Source organism: Tubulanus polymorphus, chromosome 4 (assembly GCF_964204645.1).
Source record: "Tubulanus polymorphus chromosome 4, tnTubPoly1.2, whole genome shotgun sequence".
Lineage (NCBI taxonomy): Eukaryota > Metazoa > Nemertea > Palaeonemertea > Tubulaniformes > Tubulanidae > Tubulanus > Tubulanus polymorphus.
In genome coordinates, this window is record NC_134028.1 from 23,450,365 (window position 1) to 23,470,285 (window position 19,921).

A 19,921-nucleotide genomic window follows, 5' to 3' on the forward strand; every position below is an offset into this window, starting at 1 on the left:
GGTAAAAATTCGCTTATAATAAACTGGTTCTCTGAATCCTAACTAGTATCATCTTTATATAGACCGATTTTTAACGACATTTGTTCTATCTTTCATTTTCTTCGGCGGATACATACAGTTGCCAGACGTTCACTTGCATCTAATTGGTTTCATTTCTGCGAAAAGGGACCGAATCTGCCGACTGCAATGCGCTACTTCATTGACGTCACCTTTATGGCGAAAACCGAAAAGCCATAGAAAACCTCGTTGTATATTTTCGTTGACAAGTTTATAAAATGCCATCGATTACCAATCCACGCGAGTTACATTTCGTAAATTTAACACCCTATGCTCGATAACTATTAGTTCATATTAGTCTGTCTAAAAGGACCGACAACATAAGGAATCAAAAGAAATGTTTTACATATTTCCAAACTATGTTCGGTGATTCGTATCTGATGTAACCCCCAATACGACGAGATAAACCGTCTTACAGTTACCACATGAGATCGCGTGTATCGACCCTTTCTGCCCATATCATGAATGTATCAAGGGGATGAAAATCCGGTAGGTATTTACTGCGGTATCTGTCCGATTCATCCGCTAGCGGGCTCCTCGCCGTCGTAATAAATCATTTGCTTGGAGTTGGACTCGACGCCGAGTGAAGCGCAGCCACGGACGGACGCTCTGTTGTTCTCGGTACTGCTTGAGCTCGCCAGTGTTCATCAGTCGTGTCTCAGATGGCAAATCGGCGCTTTGGAGCTTCGTGTAACAGATTCCGCGCAAACTTACTGGAAACTGCAATAAACTTGTAGTCATTAGGGATCTACGAAACTCAACCGTATCGTAATCAGACCGCTCTGTGGCGTAATACGATGGACCAAAAATGAATCAAATCGGACAAAACTTACGCTTCATACTGTTCTAATAAATTTCTGAATAAAAATGGCGCTGAACGAAGCCGAATTCGATTGCCGGCTTTTCGAATTCGTGAATATATCCAGAGATGGATGTGTGCCGTACTTCGACTTGTCCGACCAACCGTATCCGAGCACAATGGAGCCGTTACCACCGTGGGAAACCGCATTTAAGATAATCGTATATTTGTTTTTGATTCCTTTTTCATTTTTCGGAAATATCATCGTCGTTTGTATAGTGATCTTTAATAAAAACATGCGCGGCACAACTAACATTTACATCGCGAATTTGGCTCTCGGGGATTTTCTGATGGCATGTTGTCCGATGTGGGTGAATTTAGTGGAGGGCATAACTCGTCAGTGGAACCTCGGAGAAACGATCTGCAAAATATTCCCGTTCGTACAAGGTAAGTTACGCGTTACGAGTTTTTACTTAGAAACTAATTAACATTAGATGACTATATTCTATCGGAAAAAATCGTGCGGATGAATGAATATGAACCGACCAGAAAAAAATGAATTCGGTGAAATTACTATTTGAGTCGATGCAACTTTTTTTATGATCCATCGATATCAAACGGGACTGGCTCCGCAGCTGTCAGTTGAATTCGACTCTAAAGTGGAAACAAGTTGATTTTCCAATTTTTTCACATAGAGTCAAATTCCAACTGGCAACAATTGAACTGGATCCTCTGGTGTGTTTTATGTACATTTTTAACTTTTGCTCCTCTTAGTTAACAATGAACTGATTTCTGTACGGACAGCGCACAAGACTTCTTCAGCGAAATTATAATTTTTAGAAAACTCTAATTTCGTCTCTTGAGAGCACCGTCTCCGGCGTAACATTTCAACGTTGACAACCGGCGAGAATTGAACAAATGATAAGATTCATTTGCCTTTTTTACGAATCTAATATCCCCATTGGGACCAATATCCTGAGACAATTTAAAAGTGACGAACTTTTTTCCGGACCATCGATCTGTATCTCGACATTTCGTCTGAAATTCGATCATTGTTTTCCGCAAAGCGAGGCTCTCAGATTATTTCGCCGCTACGACGTCGGCCGAAGACGGCGCGAAAGCCATTAGAATTACGTGATTTTGAAGCGGTTGTGTTTCGTAACCTATTCTACGACTAGAAAAAGTGTCAGAGCTTTCGAATCGGCAAGAAGAAGTAGACACTCGACGAGTCGGAGTACCTGCCATGGTTAGATTAAATATTGATGTTAAGCGCTTTTTCTAGAAGCGAATTTAACAAGCTGCAGATTAAGTTCCGCTACTCAATTCCACGCAATCCAAACTCTATATTTCACTCGTCGTGCGCCTATTTCGCCATCGCATAGATTTACACGTTTCACCATTTGTGCGAAACGCAATACTCCAACATTTCAATTAGTGAAACATCAGCGTGTGGATCGGTGCTGTGATTCGCGAGTGTTTTAACACGAGCAATGACACGAACAGCTGCTCGGATATTAATCCCCGTATTTATCAAAAATGCACGCTTTTATTAGGCAGTTTGAAAAATAGCATCTAAACCGACGCGAATTTCGTCGACTCAGTGTCAGTACGGTATGATAGAACGCTATGCAATCTAGAAATGTAGATACTTCCACGAATTCATTCTAAACTCATTTGTTTCAATAAAAGTATCAGTAATTTTCTATTTACATATACATTTATGGTTTGGGGTTAGTTTAAATTGGGTTAGAATATTTGTCTTATTTTTCGCGAGCAACCGTAGATGATTTATTTCGACCAGACGCGTTATTCATCATAGGCGAATTCATCTCGGAAAGTCAACAGGTAGCATTGATCCACTAAAAGCGGTATTAGCTCCGCACTGACTAGCCTTGGTTGCAAATTACGCGATTGGATGAATCAAGTAAATCGAAGGATTGCCTTACAGAATTGCTACGATTCTTTACGATTCGGACGACGAAAGGACGTTTCTGACAAAGGCCTGTACCTACCCCACACACCCCTGCATAATAAATGTTACTCATCTTTAATTTTGAAATATTATCAAGCCGTAATAACACCTACAACTAATACAACATAATACATGTGTATTGAATTTGTTCCTTTATCTGGACCTTTTTATCAATCGGACTCACTCAAAGGCCATGTCAGGGCATCAAATTTTCAAAATTTACGTAGACCGCCGTTCAGCGCCAGACAAATAACAAACGCACGAGTAAATTCCTGATGCTACGGGCAGGTGAATCGTAGTCGATCCTTAAGAACATCAACATAATTCTCCTTGACGTTATACAATTGAAGCCTCGCTAATAAATCTAATTATGAATCGTTATTAAAATGGTTCTATAGCCTTAAGGTATTCGCGTAGAACGAGCAGTGGGTTTTCTATTTCAATACGGGAATCATCTCGAAGGTAAAAATAGACACCTCCAGTTGCAAGTCCGTCAAAATGTCAATCGTTGATTGATCGATTCTGTTCTCGTTATAATTGAATTGAACGCGCCAAGGGAAGTGAAAATCACGAGTTGAAAGGAACCAGAAATCTTCGTTTAGCTGACGACGACGATCTCAGAATTATGCGCAGTAGTTTTCGCTTGGCCAACCACTAGATTCTACATTCAACATTCGTAATTTATTTCTGAACTAAATATGAAGTTAAATAAATCAGGGCCCGGTTTTATAGACTGGCATTATTTTTTAGCCAGGGGTTAACTCAATTGATAATGAATTAGGCAGGCCCGGGTTTAAGTTGATACTAGTTTCTAAAACTGGGCTTTGGTCAGGATTTAGACAAATCGCTAAGACAATTTTCAAACCTCTTATGCACTAGATATCGAGCTGAAACAAAACTCTAAGAATTGAGTTGTTTTCTATCGGCGCTTTCCTTCCAATAGGTTATGTTACTGATTAAGCACAAAAACGCGTTCGTTATTTTTTGTGGTTCGTAAATGAAACATTTTGCATATCTTCAGACTCTCTCTCGTTTGATTCGATTTAAACTTTCAAATGTGTTTGTTGTAAGAATTCGCCGTGAACGAAGATGATTAGATAATGTTGCGCGGAGGCGGTTGGAAAATTCATACAGCATGCCATCATACATGTAAGAATAAATGACAATATTTCATAATTTTTTTTTCTAGTCCTTGGATCGATCGCACGCCTTAAAAAACGCTGCCAATTGCTTATTTATTCATATTAAAAGCTTCGTTTGAGGTTGAACCTGCTACATGTATATCACTATACAACACGGATTTTCGTAGTAAAAACCACCAATACGAGAATGAAAAGAACTTCGCTAATGGAATGCGTAACTATTTGCAAATATTGACGGATTCTCAACAAGAATACCGCAGAGAGTGTTTCATCGCTTGAACTAACGAGTGTTCGAGAGTATGACATCATTTACCTCGCGGAAGAATCTTCGTAGTAATCAATGTTTCGTTTTTCCGGGCCGTATATTGATAGGCCTTAAATATGTATGAGGCCGAGATCTAGGTTGTTTTTACCAAACGTCTGATCATTCAACGCGTTAGACAGACCATACAATGACAGGGGTGGATCCAGGGGCCAGTTGTACAGTCGTGACTTAAGACCAAAAGTAGTCTTAAATCTTAAGACTGGTCTTAAGTTGTTAGATTGGCTATAGAACTAAATTGGTCTTAGACTGGTCTTAAATCTAAGTCATGACTGTGCAACTGGCCTCAGGGGCCGGTTCCTCAGTTGAGACTTAAGTCCAAAAATGGTCTTAAATTCTTAGACTGGTCTTAAGTTGTTAGATTGGTTATAGAACTAACATGGTCTTAAATTGGTCTTAAGTCTAAGCCATGACTATGGAACCGGCCCAAGGGGCTTAGCAGGAGCACAAAGAATTAAAAGCGGTATACTATTAAAAATGGGCCAGTTTACACACAGGATCCACAGAGGAAGTTAAAATGTGAAATGTTGGATATTTTTGGAAATTTCAGTGAATTTTTATACCAAACGCGTTTATCGGCCCAAATCTTCTGCAACTGCTCTAATATGGTTGCAATGCCGTTCTTTTTAAGGCGCAGCAAAATTGCGACTGGGACGCGTGTTCCTTGTGTATACCCGTCTGGATCCACCCAATGACCTATCGACGAAGAATATGGTTGCCGTGAGATGATGCTAATAGCGTTAATAACCTTTGAAATAAGATAACAGCCGTTTCACTGTTAATTCAATTGTCTCCGGGATATCTTGGAGAGTTTATAATGCGGTGGAGTTTATACATCTTGTTGTTGTGGGAAAGGTTCCCAGTCATCAAGTGAATCCGTCGATGTGTAGAGTATTGTTCGCGTTACTGTTTTCTTGTTTCTGTTCGATGTTTTTGTCTGTTACGAGACTCGTCGATTCCCAGTTCGCTACGTGAGAAATATAAGACAACATTGCTTTTATAACAGTCTATTGAGAGAACCACCCCTTAGTCTTAGTACTTATCTCTTATTCATCGGGCGCTGAGAAGTTATTTGCGCATTAGACTGACGTAAATTCTTGTTGTTGTTGCTCTCTCTGCTTGTTATCTATATCTATCGAAATAAAGAAAATCTTAATGATCATTTTATGCACGTTCGCTTGAATTCTCAAAGTCGACTTCGACGAAATTGATGAAATACCAATTTGATGCGACTTACATGGCTTCGATGAGGCGCACGGATAAGACTCAATACATGTTGATTTAACATCAGCCAGATTCTGCACGACTGTTGAGATTATCGCTACTTGCTATCCGGTGAAATTCCTCATTATCACCGGCGCGTGCTTGTCAATGTAGCAGGTATACAACATAAATGACCTATTCTCTTCGTTTTTGTAAAAGAAAAAAGATATTCAATATGCTGGCTTCGCTTGGCTCTCTCTTTAAAGCAGTTGTAAGCCATCAAAGATCAGGACCACCCGATGAAGCCGACAGTCTAATGATTTCATTTTGTCAACAAGACACAATCATTAGTCGTAAATTCAGCCGTCAGCAAATACAGAAGATGGAATCGTCTTTGCCGCTACGATGGATGGTTAGTTTGTAACGGACGTGCGGTTCATGCCAACAAGTTGTGACTGATGATAATATGGTGCTCCGTTAGCTGCTGGCAATAGAGACTCCTCAACATGTAATAATGAATCACCCGGTCATTGATAAAGCAAAGGGGAAAAGATTCACAATCTACGCCTGGTTTGAGATGTTAATTGTAGGGTGATTACCAACATCATGGTTGTAAGACACATTTTCAAGTTACTTCATGAACAGCGCGAACGTAACCGCCATTACCGGAAGTGATTCAATATACTTTCTCGTGGACAGTGCGATGTAAAACGCGTATTTCTCCACGTCTATTTATCGAAGATCACTGTCCCAGCCCCACGATTTTGTATCAGCTGAAATTTCATTTTCATCACCTTCCGTATACTCATACCATTTCTCCATAGCCCTCTGCTAATTCCGTTCCTGTCATAATAGATTTCTATCATATTCAATGAAATATGCAAGACTACAAACACTCTAGTTAGTTCGATCGTTCGCTTGTGATTCTTACGAATTCCCGATGCGGATTGATGAGAATTTATCCATCGAGCAGATTAATTGTAAAGCACATGATCCAACCTCGATCGGTCACATCCGGTCCGGAGACAAACCGATGACTGATTTCATTGGCGGTCATATGATTGTTCTGGCGAAGTGTGAAAGGTAATATGATTTGATTTTCTGCTGTGACTGGCGATATATTTACTCACGCTGATCATGTGTGCCATGTGTACCATAGGCACCATTGGGGGAGGAATTCCGAATCATGTGATTGATTTGATTGTGTTGACGTGAACGAATGGCGAAGGGGCAAACAAGCCCACGGCACCCTCAAGTTTTGACGGCATATCCGTTTACATCGCTGTTGAATAAAAAGATTTCCCATTCTCTCCAGTTCTGCGCTGTTTTACTCACAGACAACTCGTTAAAACTTTAACGAAGCGAGATTTTTTTTATCTTCGCGCTTCAAGAACCGTCAGTAATGGATCGTTAAATAAACAAACTTTTCTATTCAAGATGTTAACTATCAACCAAAAAACGCCGATTTCAATCTTGAAACCTGTTGCAAATTTACTACGTTACATATTGCGCGTTATAACTGTTTTATTTTCACCTGGTTGGAAACGCTATCGAGCTTCTTTGTGTATCTTTGCGTTCTTTAAGAAACGATAACGAAATCACTGTCGCATCGGTTTGGTCTCAACACTACCGAAAGATACGGTTCTAAATTCGATGCTTACATCTTGCCGGGGGTTTTGTCTATGCGCGTATACACGGAGATCGCCTGCCTCAAAGCGCAGTTTATCTAACCGAATAAACGGAAGATAAAACTTGAGTTTTCTGTGACAGGTGACTCCGTCATTTGCAGGTAATTCGGAAAAATACTGGGTGACATTTCTGAGACAGAACTTTATCTCACTGAGAGGCTAAACGGTATAGTTACCGTAATCGTTGTTAACAAGGTATTTTTCCACATTGATTTCGGGCTATGCAAACACGAATGAATGCGTGTATAATGCTTTAATGGACAGTTGTCGCAAATTCAGTTTGTCATTAGAAAAAGCTCCTCAGACATGGATTTATGTGACATTTCTGAGACGGAACTATCTCACTGAGAGGCAAAACGGTATAGTTACACCGTAATCGTTGTTAACAAGGTATTTTTTTCACATAGATTTGGCGCTATGCAAACACGAATGAATGCGTGTAAAATGCTTTAATGGACAGTCGTCGCAAATTCAGTTTGTCAGTAGAAAAAGCTCCTCAGACATGGATTTATGATACTTTGATCTCTTCTCTTTTGTTCGGATCGAAAAATCGGTTCAAATCTCGAGACAAAAAGTGGATTTTGCTCCAAAGCCCTGTATAGAGTATGTTCGTTATCCTGGTTATAGCCAGGGGTAATCATCTACTTCAAGGTTATATGGTTAAACCTGGCTCTGTCTGGTCTTACGTATTTTCGGTATCGGCAGTTGAAACGGTGTATTTCCAGCGCATTGATCATTCTGACGAAGTATCAATTTATGGAGCATCTTTGATAGCTCAATCTTACATGTCGGGTCGGATGTAAGGTGTTGTATATACTAAACGCGTTAAACTGATAATTACTCGGGTTATCTGAAACTGCTGCTAATGGCTGGTGCTAATGGTTGTAATTCAGCCCATAAACCTCAAATAGGTTTGCAGGAGAGTTCAAATCCACGTTGTTGAAATCGGCGTTTGCCAGAATTTTACGAAATGAATCCAATACGACATTCACACCTCGAATGTCGAAGGACGAATGTCGAAGCTCGGTAATTGATGTCGCAATTAGAACTGCAGACGATATGCCCCGAGACTATCGGAATTATTTGCGGCGTCATTATGGACCCGCGGTTATATAGACTGTAAAAGATAACTTGTAATTGGTCGATATCTATACAAACAGAATACACCACCGGTTCCAGTCTCTGATCAGGCAGATGAAAGGCTTGCTGAGTGATAGATTTCCCGAGTTCAAAGCCATGCAAAACGCTTGTCACTCCGAGCTATTCACCGAGCTAAGCTATACATCCATGATACGATACATGAACATCTTCCAATACGTAATAGTTCTATTACTGCTATTGGATATCTATTTATGATATAAACAACGTTTTTCCTTATGATGCGTTAAAACTGAAATATTTATTACACGTTGAATCTTACGTGTGGAATTTAATCAGAAGAATTAATAAGCCATAAATTTACTTCAATGTGACATTTTTGGCATGGCGAACTACTTATTCACTGATTGCCTCGCTAGCCGCATCTTTATGACCATCTGAACGTCGTAAAACCGACATAAACTATCTGTTACGGTCAATCCGACGTTTACTTAGCGAACTGTTACAAACAAGATATCACAAGAGACAAAACGACATCATCAACAAGCGTCAAAATACTGCTTTCTTTGTCGGTACTTAACGATGTGTGTAACATTGTAACATTACTCGGACGCGCGCAATATCACTAATTAGGCAGCATTCTTTATACGGCTCGCTTTTTACATTCTACATTACAGGTTGAGACGTTCATTCGTAAAAAGATTTAAAAAAAAAACACTACATTTTCACAATTAAAGACAATCGATTTCGTAACAGGCCTGGATCGATATCTCGATTCGTGGAGTCTTTCCAGGATATAACCGACAGGGCCTCACCAAGTAAGGCCACTGTAAGAAACAAGTCCATCCGATCGGCGAAGTTCACATCGTTTCATCTGTCTACCGGGCTTTCGTAACACGCGCCATTACTTCCAAGTTCAAATCGTTATCAATCTTATTAGAACAATTCCTTGAGTAATTTCCCTTCGAAATACAGCGCCGTAAAAGCGAAATTAATCGAGTATAACCAGCACGAGCAGATGTTTATTGCTGACGCAAACGAACCTTATAACGATAGGATGCAATTTGCGAATAATCGGAGCAATCCTATTCGCGCCGACACGATTGAAAAACAACGTTAAAAACGCACGTGATAACAAATCACGTTATGGTAAAACGAAGATCAAATTTCTACGAAATATGTTAATTTACATTCAGAAATTTTTTATCGCTGCCGTTCTGTTGTTTTTGTTCTTGCAGACTCGGCACTCTCACGTTCACGAAAAAGTATATAAAGAAAACTCATGTTTTCCACGCGTTCTCGACGTGAGTTGTGTCAGAAACGACCGATACGAGTTGTTTTCTGCAGAGCTTCAGTGTCAACTTATGCAGATAATGCGGATCGATTTACCGACTGAGTAAACGAAACCGTTATCTTTCAATAATAAGGGAAGCATTCCACGGTATTTAGATACAAAAGATACTTTTTTCAATTAGTTTCGGTATGGCATCCTCGCTTGCCAGGGGCCCGGCATCGCCCCGAACTCCAAAGCGTAGTGGGTTCGAATCCCTTGACGGCTGATACAGTATGGGCGTATGGTTAAAAAAAATATTGGCCGAGCGTGGTATATCCTTGGTCTTGATTGGGACCCTGAGATAAAAAGGAACCGGCCAAAGAATATTCCTTGTATTATGCTGCAGGAAATTAAAACTCAATGAACACACAGGAAGCTTGATCACCTTGATTATTGCCTCCATCCTGCAGTGGTCCTTGCATGGTTTTTAATGGTTGATCAATATAGAAAATATACATATATACTACAAGCGCTAGACTAATTACGAAGAAGCCCTGCGCGTGCAAATGAAATGTTGAGACTCGAAGTATAAAAGATCAACTACAGCGCCAAAGTCGACTGAAAGCTTAATAGAAAAAGTTTCGCACTTCGTCGCAAAATTCTGGGAACCGAGAACGAATCCAATGTTGCTTCTGGTATGTATTATTCAATCAGTTGTCGGTATCAAGAGGTTAACCTAATTATATCAATTACCCGCAGCAGTCTTCTGATGGGATGTTATCTGAAAAGTCATCAGGATGTGATTGACTGAGCCCAATATATTAAATAATGTCAATCTTTATCAATAGTATCGCAGCGGCCGGCTCCATGGCACTTGATTTATCTCAAAATAAGATCTTCGGACAACCTGTCCTGATGGGAGAAACCACTCGGCTCAAACGGGAATCGTCTTATGTATACGAAATGACCGCAATTTCCGCGAAGTCAAGCTGGTGATTCACTAAACTATCGCCGTAAACAACCATAATTTTCATCTCGGATTTAATCAAGTGCTTCGTTTAGTGTCGCGGCCGATGACACTAAATCTTGCAGTTTCGGAATATCTTTCATTAGCCATGTGTTGTTTTATGTTCTAGATAAACACGACACAAATTGTCATTTTTCAAAAATAGATAACGCTATAAATCATGAATTTTATTGCTGAAATTGATGAATGAACATCTGTTCAGGGCATTTAATGGATTTCAGCCATAAAAGAGAAATGGCTCTGGAAATTATGAAAGTCGTAAAGAAAATTATGTCAGGGTCGTTTTACTGAATTGAGTTGAAAACAATGAATTGATTTAAAAGCCCGTGTCACGCGAATCTCCTATTCGTGAGGGAAAGAATTATTTTGAAAAAGGACAACAAAGAAATAATGCATTAATAAACATTAAAAATAAGCATAATTTGAACAGTTAAAAGTCCGTGCGTGACTACTGTCGTCCGTGGACCGGAACCGTTACAAAGGATAATTGGTAAATCCGAGGATGAAATGTGAAAAGCCCGTTGGAACTGATCTAGACAGAAATGGAATATAACTGTAAAAATGATCGCAATTTTCCATTTTGTTTGCGTGCATTCAGTGAGATATTGAAGTTATAACTGGAGAGACAATTGGTTAGTTCGCGTGATCTGAAATTCCCGGTAGAATTACTGATAAAATGAAATATGGCCGTCAGACGCTCAGCTTCAAAGCCAATCGGGATTCCGATATAGTTTCACGACTTCCGAATGTCACTCTTGTTGAGCCTTATGAGATTTGTAGGCAGGATGATGCCATACCGGCCCTAATCGCGTTATTCTACATAGACTTAAATGGTGAGGCGTTCACAAAATTAACATTCCCGCGGAGAATAAAAAATAAGATATGGCGCGCGTACTTCTAAAATTTTTGCACTGAGAGTTCTGATAAGCTAATACAATTATGCCAAGGCGTTAAATGAAGACTTGCGATCGAATAAATCAAGACGATCATTAATTGATATAGCGAAGCTGCATCTTTATTGGACATTGTGCCAACGTAACTCAAAGATTGATAACCGTTTCAGGTACTCAAATAACCGTAATTCACTTTGCGCAACGACACAACAACAGATTTTACGATTTGGAGACAACTGAAAGACCCTTGTTATTACATACTTCCGTTCTTTCACTGACGTCATACCATCAAGCGTACTGAAGGATAGCGTCGGCGTTTGTGAACGAAATGTTGTGACGTCACAAGCAAATACGACCTCAAAAGCAAAACACGAGCGGGCTCGAGTCCTGGTAGATACTAACACTGTGAGGGGAACACTGTCACGTGAACTCAAATGAACAATCAAATAGGGTTAAACCAAGGGAAAAAACCCCAAAAACAAAAAAAAACAAAACAACACAAGCTGCAACTAAAAATGCACCGATATGTCCGTTCATTGAATCAGAATAGCCCGGTCTCCCAGCGGAAAACGGTCCAGAGATTCGGCCCGGGGTTATTTCCATTATTAGGTTGTTTCCCATACGCTCGGATATCTGAGATATGTATTGGATTCAAGAGTTTGCGTTGATTGCAGGTGTATAGAGTCGGATATAAACTGCGGGAATTCGCCGAATTTCATATTAGAAAAAAAACTGGCCCCGCAGCGCATCCTTCATTCTCAAGTCGTTATATTGATTGTTATTTTCTGGTTCGGTGACGCGTCATCGCAAAATCGTCAACGCGTTATTGGAAAATATGCCACACATCAAAAAATCTCTACCCCCCAAACGACCGCGTATTCTCATCAAATCTACTACATATTGAACGTAGTGAAAAACAACCGCATTTTTTTTCCAAGAAAGGATCGAGTATTTTGGATTAAGATAATTCGACAGCCACCTCGTCCTTATCTGGTGCATCGATCTAATCGCGGTTTTTTCTGTCTGTTCGCTTGATTTCGATTCTCTCTAAAATCGTTTTAGTTCGATGATGGATCGTCGAATGAATATCGCGTATTCAATCATGCTGAACTCTTCTCGTAGGTTCTTTGTGAAAAAGTGTGTGACAGGTTTTTTTTCGCCGACGTGACCCGACGCGATCGACCGGGAGCAATGGCGAGCTTTTAACTCGGTTAGCAACAAATCCCACAACATGTATAACTCGATTACTACTGCATGATTTGACCGGCTACGTCGGACCGATAGACATTTTTTCACGTCACAAATGAATTTATTTACGCTAGTTGAAGTTTTTGAACGAAGTCCCGTTCCATTGATTCGATTAAGTCCCGTTTCCGGCGGAAGTAATCAACGATCGCTAATAATAAAAGCTCGGTAAATCGAAGCGGAAAACACGCAGATAATCAGGTCAGGATCCCCGTATGAAATGGAGATCTACCAGGCGATTTGAAGATGTATATAAAACTTGAAAATTTGAATAGCTTCTTGCCGAGTGGTATGTATATACGTCATTATTACATGTATGCAAATCGTTGGACCTACGTAGTTTAAAACAAGTGCTTGTGACGCGTTTAAAACTACCCGGATAAGTAAAATTTCCCGCTGCGAAGGATTTGCTTTTATCGCCTCCGGCGTCAAAAACTGCGTGCGCGGGAACGGCATCGATGTCGTTTAGGGAGATATACTGCATAAAACAGCGATCTTCAAAATCGACGTTATACTCCGGAAACTGATCACGCGCACTTTTCACTACATGAGGCTAATTTTGCAGCGAGCAGAGCGTGACAGCTACCAAAATAATTATCTCCTCTCCATTAACCGACTTATTAAGGCCAAAAAGGTACTTCATCTGCACAGCGCAACACTTCCAGTTTGAATTTAGGAATGCGTGTTCAAAGATTTGAGCCGATGTTTATTAATGGCTTGTCATAAAACGAGTAATATACCGGTATTCCACAATTACTTACGCCGAGAATGAGAAGCATTCGATTTTTCATTTATCAGCCGAGATGCAGGCTCAATTAAAATTATATGTTGCACAGGCGGAAATTGAAGAGAAAAGAAAACGTCACGGCGCACATTCCCATTAATTCATCATATTTGAATTAATCGATTCCGATTAATAACCGTTCGAAAAGATTGATTGAATTGAACTCTGATTCTACAATTTCACATCTCTGAATTTATTGTTTATTTTTTTCAGTAACGATGATGTGTTGCAGCGTTTTTACTATGACCGCGATAGCGTGCGACCGTTTCTTCGCCGTCATGTTTCCTCTGAAGACCAGATCGACGACCCGAAACGTCGGTGTGATAATCACTATAATTTGGATTTTGTCGATAACTTTGGGCTTGCCGATGATTCCCGGCTATCAACTGCGACAAAGAAAGTGGAACAATAACGAGGAAAGTTTTTGTAACGAGGAGTTTGCCTGGCTGCTCTGCGAGAAGGATATTTGCGAATTTAAACGGTTGCAGACTTTGTACAGAAAGATTTACTGGATTGTAGTTTGCGCCGTAGCGAACTGGTTACCGATGGTCATTATGCAAACCGGCTATCTAGCTATTGCAGTAGTGATGTACAGACGAAACCGAATGTTACCAAATCACCGACGAGGATCCGGGAGCAGTAAAAATACCCATTGTACCGTTCAGGAACGCTCTTTGAGAAAGGTACGTAAGTTATCATATCATTCAAAAACACTTTCAAAAGGCAAAACAATTTCAATTCTTACAATAAATATCTTTCGTGAGTGTTGCATTGTCGATGATTGGTTCACGGATGTCAGAGCCATCGCTGATTGGCTAGCGATGATGTTGTCACAGCATACATGACGGTTTTTGTTTTATCTTCTATATGCGATATGGAATTACGTTGAATATGAATATTAATCTATTTTGGAAGCTAGTGTTCGCTTTCATACAGACAATTTCACTGTCTTAAATTATTCATCGATGTTATTTCAAGGCTTCTGTTTTACCCTGCCATAGAAAGTACATTTGTAGAAAGTACGGTTGTTTTAACATTCCGAATAATGATTTATGTATCACGGCCTCGTCGTGAGTACGTAATGAATAGGAAATAGGAAATCCAATTCTTTCCAAAAGTATTTACAAGCAGTGGTTGAATATCTGATCTTACGTTATTGGAAATTTGATTGATGAATAGTGAATGATGCATACTTACTACCTAAAAGATCAAAGTTAGCTTTTCTCAGTATTTCACAGCGTCCACGATATCTGAGATTCGTGGAAGCTTTGTTTTATTGAATTAGATGTTATAGGCGGGTTTTTTTTCAACTCGCCGGATTCAGCCCGCATCGAATCATCAATGATTTATTGCTTCGCTAATGACGTAACGCCACAAACTACTCAGACACGTATGACATATACGAAAATGAATTATTACAAATCATCTAAAAGCGGTTTCTTATATCTCAATTTTGTAAACAATTGTTTTTCCCTCGAACCTTGTGTGTGGGTGTTATTTATAATAATCCAGACGCCACTATCTGAGCTATACGAAGTTACGTCCATCGGGCAAATTGTGTTTTGTTTTCTATTTTGAAATTTTAATGAACACGCTATCAGATGCCCATCCTCATTCGTGATATCATTAATAAGGGCGCACGCACTTTAACAACGTTCTAATTGAAAAAAATGACATCCCACGCTCCGGATATTCCCCGAACGACATCGTAAATGAAATGGATTCGTTTCTTTGCTGGCATCGGTAATTCTTTTGTCTGTATGTCTAGTATGCGTCCATATTAGATAATGTATTACGTTTCTTAGGTCCACTGTCTGATTTAATGATAATGCATAAGTCACAGATCTTGATGGTATTGTCAAATGATTTGTATACGGTTGCATTGTCGGACACAGCCGGTATTTTACTTATCTGGTTCCTGTGTTCGGTGGATTAGCCCTAATGGACTATTTCATGTCTCGCGGAACTGTACTACGGCGCTAGGAAATTAAGAGCATTTGTCTTATGCTTTGACGACTGCTCGCTAGCTGTCTTTGTTCGATCAGATGACACGCACGACCTAGAGGAAAATAGTGGCGACATCGCTGCTTCGTAATCACGTACGCAAACAATAACAAACCAGTTAATCACCGCCAGTTTCTTGAGGGTAGAGAATCGTGTGTAGAGCATGGACTCGGAAACGAAAAAAGAATTAGACCTCTAGATATTTGATATTTTCGCACGTATTTTTCAGGTGCTGCGGATGCTATTTATAGTACTGGTTACGTTCATGTTCTGCTGGGTTCCATCCCAAATAAGTACAGTATATAGTCTATACAGACCCGACGTCGAAAAAGAGGTTTGTTCTGTTTGTAACCCGGCGTCCGAAGCCCCGAAGTTATCCTCTTTCCAAACTTTACCGAGAGAGTTCCGTATGGTTGGCCGATTGAACAATATTTTCTAGCCTTCTATATGAGAGTCATCTACAGTATTAATACTATTTTTCCATTCATAAAATGAAAAAGAGCAGAAATATAATCAATGAATGGAATAAAGATAAGCGTAGTATCAGCTAAATGACTCGGTACACGTCATCGCGGCTTTCTAACCACTCCTGAGGGAATTCGCCCTCAGATCGATGCATTTATCAAATTGACGATATTAATATGAACAAGTATTCATCATCTCACCAATTTCGATAACGTAGTTGGGTCACGTTCGGTAGTAATCTAAAATCCGAGGAGGAATATATCGCCAATGGCTTTCGTACGCCTGTTGAAGAATGCCGTAATTCCCTGCATCGAATGTCTAATGATTCCGATCTGGTCCTTTTAATCAGCCGCGTATAAATTTGGCCAATATAAGAAAGAACCTCACACTTTACAAGGAAAAAATTTGTAAAAAGACAAACGGTCGTTGGCTAAAACAACCGTCGTTGTAAAACTACTATTTCACATATGAATTGAAGAGTATGCGAATCTATAGAAAATGCTAATTTCATCTCTGACGTCATCTATAGTTGTGTTGTATAAAAGAGGGGTTGGAATTATAATTGGTGTCAACTTTAGCCCGGGGGTTAACTTGATTGAAAATAAATTGAGTTAGCCCCAGGGTAAAACTTCTGGTCTGTAAAACCGGCCCCTGGCTGTTAACGTCGATCAGTTCGACAGTTATCAGTTGAATTTTAAAATCTAGTTAGATCTAGTTCATTCAGGTTAACTTGCTTTGGCAACATTCTTTCTGCAATAGGATTTCATCCATGTGGTCAGCAATTCCCTCTGCAAGGTTCTGTACTGATTTTTCATCGTCTATTTTTGTTTGTATTGTCTCTTACATCAGGTGAAATCATGGTTTCTCGGTTTTCGTTACGGAGCGATGGTGCTTGCGCACGCCAACAGTGCTCTTAATCCCATCATATACGCCGGATTGAGCGAAAACTTCCGAAAGGGGTTTCTACGTTTCATCGTCTGCTGGAAGAAGAACGAACCGCACGATAGGTAAAAGCATTTCGTCACGCTTCAATTTATCTCTTCCCGAACCAGAAGAAAAGTACAACACCCGAGTATATCGCGTCAGTATGGAGTATTCCCGTCACCAGTATCCCTCGAAAAAAAAAATGAATTCCTTTATCGATGAAAAACTAACGGCATTTTTCGATCTATTTATGTAGACGTGTTTTATCAAGAAATTCAAGTCGTTCCGTCTATACGTTTAATGCTTTACCACTAAAATCGTGCAATAAAAGCCTACAGAACCACGTGTCTATTTGAATCAATGCTGAAAGTAGCCAGGTACGTAAAAATACGTTAGTATTAGACGATATGATACTACCGTGTGAATACGACCGTAGCTGCGTTTTAACACTGCGCTTACTGACGCGATTATTCGGTTTAGAGTATTTTTAACAACATTTTCCGTCGATTTGAGCTTATTTCGGTTTGTATATAATAGCATGACGTCTCATTTATATATCGCTTTAGTCAGTTTGATAATGTTAAAGATTGTATTTCGAAATCTCGACTTATTAGAAAGCTGACTGTATCGATAGGCATGGATAAGTAAGAAAATGCTAAAAAATGAAATTTCTATCTACATCGAAAAACATGTGAAAATTCTAATACCACACTAGGTGGAGCTTCCCGTCCGGATTTCAGCTACAAATCACACGAAAACAACTGTCGCACACTCGATTCAACCCCACGAACGGCAGCCATCTTAAACGCCCAGAAGATGAGGAATTGATGAAACCGGACTAGTCTCAGAACTGAGGGGTATTCATTAATTCATCTTTTCTTTTTCAAGTGACCAGCATGTTATGGCCGTGACATCCTTGTGTGCCTTTTTCGAATTCCTCTGCTATCATACGTTGTTTTATGAAGATAATTTTCAAGACTCGTAATTTTAAAGTTTTTCAGGGAGAAATCGACGGGATAGAATTTGATTTTCACACACACACTCTAGCGTTGCCTTTAGCACGAACAACATCGTGCTCAGAATTGTCCATTTCGTCTCATTTAGTCTTGCTTGCCTGCTCCTCCTATCTCTTGTTTTAAACTGATTTGTTTTAGAATTAGATTGATTTCATTTGATTTATTTTTCACATAAGACTTTTTGCATGGAACATAGATTTAGATATATTCAAATATAATTCTAAATGCGGTACAATGTGTTTAATAATGGTTAAGTTGCAGCATTGACATGAAAGACTCATATCCCTTTCACGTGCACTTTATTCTTCGTTTGCCAAATATGCATCGGTTTCTTTACCGTCCGGCAAACAACGGGCGGCAATCCCGGTTATTTAGTTTTATCAATTGCGAGGAAAATCGAGGTTGAAATTTATTAAGTGTAAACGAAAATACCACAATACAAATATTCAACAACTATAAAATCAGTTTCCTTGAAGATTCGACATGATTTCTTTTTTTCCACATTCAGATATTTATTCAAATGATTTCGAATGAATATCCGAGGATGGAAAGTAGAAAGGCTTCCGAAACGTCAGGTTAACAGGTTTTATAGTTATTGAATCGCGGTATCGTGGGGTTGTTATGTGGACAATCGTGGTATTTCCATACGGAGACGATGATGGCGAGTACGAAATTTACGCCTCATAAACGGCCGTTACGATTGCGTCGAAATTGAATCGTCAATAAAGTCGCTCTGAGAAAATGTATATTGCGAACTCGGTAAGGTAATTGGACGGATTCTGTTTTGTTTGCCCTCGACAGCTCACGTTCTACCGGCGGAAGTCAATTAGTAATGTGAGAAACCGCACAACGTGAGTTTCTTCCAGTCGTTTCCTACACGGAGAAAACTTTCGCCTCTTCAAAACGAAGAACGCTTTTAATAAACCTTACTATGGCTGTATGGAAACGATATTCGATTTAAACTAATCATTTAAACGTTGATTTTTTTTCCAATTTGTTTATATGATTTATTTTCGGTTTAGTTCGTATGATTATGATTTTTCATCTTGCTTAGTCGACATTACGTACAATTCTTTGAAAAATGTCGGTAAATTATGTATCATCTTTTACGAAACTATTGCTGGACTGCGTAACTGTTTATTTATATATGTCCTTATTATTTTTCGTAGTTTGAGGGTAAATTTTTTGCAGAAAATATATTTCAAGACTTCTTAGGCGTTGAATTAGTTTTATCGTCGTGCGCCATCGCGTAGAGAGCTATCGTAGATGCTTTTAGTTGCGCCGGCATTACTTGTGTTTACACAAATACATCGTTACTGCCGACGCTGAGTACATATCAACATTTTCCCCGTATATTTTCAGATTGACGACACAGAAAACAAGGAGCTCATTACTGGCACCGGTATCCAGCAGCCAAAATCAACAGCGTCAAGGATCTATCGACGGCGGTGGACAACATGTTGTCAACCGAACGGATCCGTCAAAACAGTTGTGCCCGAACAGCAGAAGAACGGGCGAACGCAATAAGAGAATTGACGGCCCTGAAATGGTTCCTTTGGCTTCAGAAATGAACGAAACTCTAAGGATGCAGTCCTTGTACGATTGAATCTGACGATAGAGTATTCGTACACTAATTGCTATTGTATGTGAAATGGGGTGCTGCTAACGCTACTGTGGCAATCGACGATTCCACTTATAGCAAGTGAGGATTCGCCAGATTCGCTAGTAGTTACTCGGTCGGGACTTTTCTCTTGAATAATTCAATCATTAATGAACGCTACACCAATCACTGAGTAGAAAATGATTGTGATATATATACATATATATGGTTCTTGTAATGTATGGATTTGGAAGCCTGGAAAATACAGTTTAAGTTGATTGAAAATGAACTAATTTTGACAACGTAAAACTGAATGTTCTAGATAACTGGTGTTGCAGCTCCCTGTTGTGTTTATATACGTTTCAGACTAAAGTATGAAGGACGAAAGCATCGGTTTTCGGAATATTGT

The 19,921-nt window shown here is 39.6% G+C and overlaps 1 protein-coding gene across 1 annotated transcript; it reads left to right on the forward strand.

The window, feature by feature from the left end:
• The first annotated feature begins 924 nt into the window (after nt 1-924).
• LOC141904471 (QRFP-like peptide receptor) lies at nt 925-19,628 on the forward strand. Its single transcript, XM_074793060.1, has 5 exons — nt 925-1,303; nt 13,717-14,186; nt 15,737-15,841; nt 16,822-16,979; nt 19,275-19,628. Exons 1-5 carry the CDS (start codon nt 925-927, stop codon nt 19,516-19,518), a joined length of 1,356 nt encoding a protein of 451 aa, XP_074649161.1. The 3' UTR covers nt 19,519-19,628.
• The last annotated feature ends 293 nt before the right edge of the window (nt 19,629-19,921 follow it).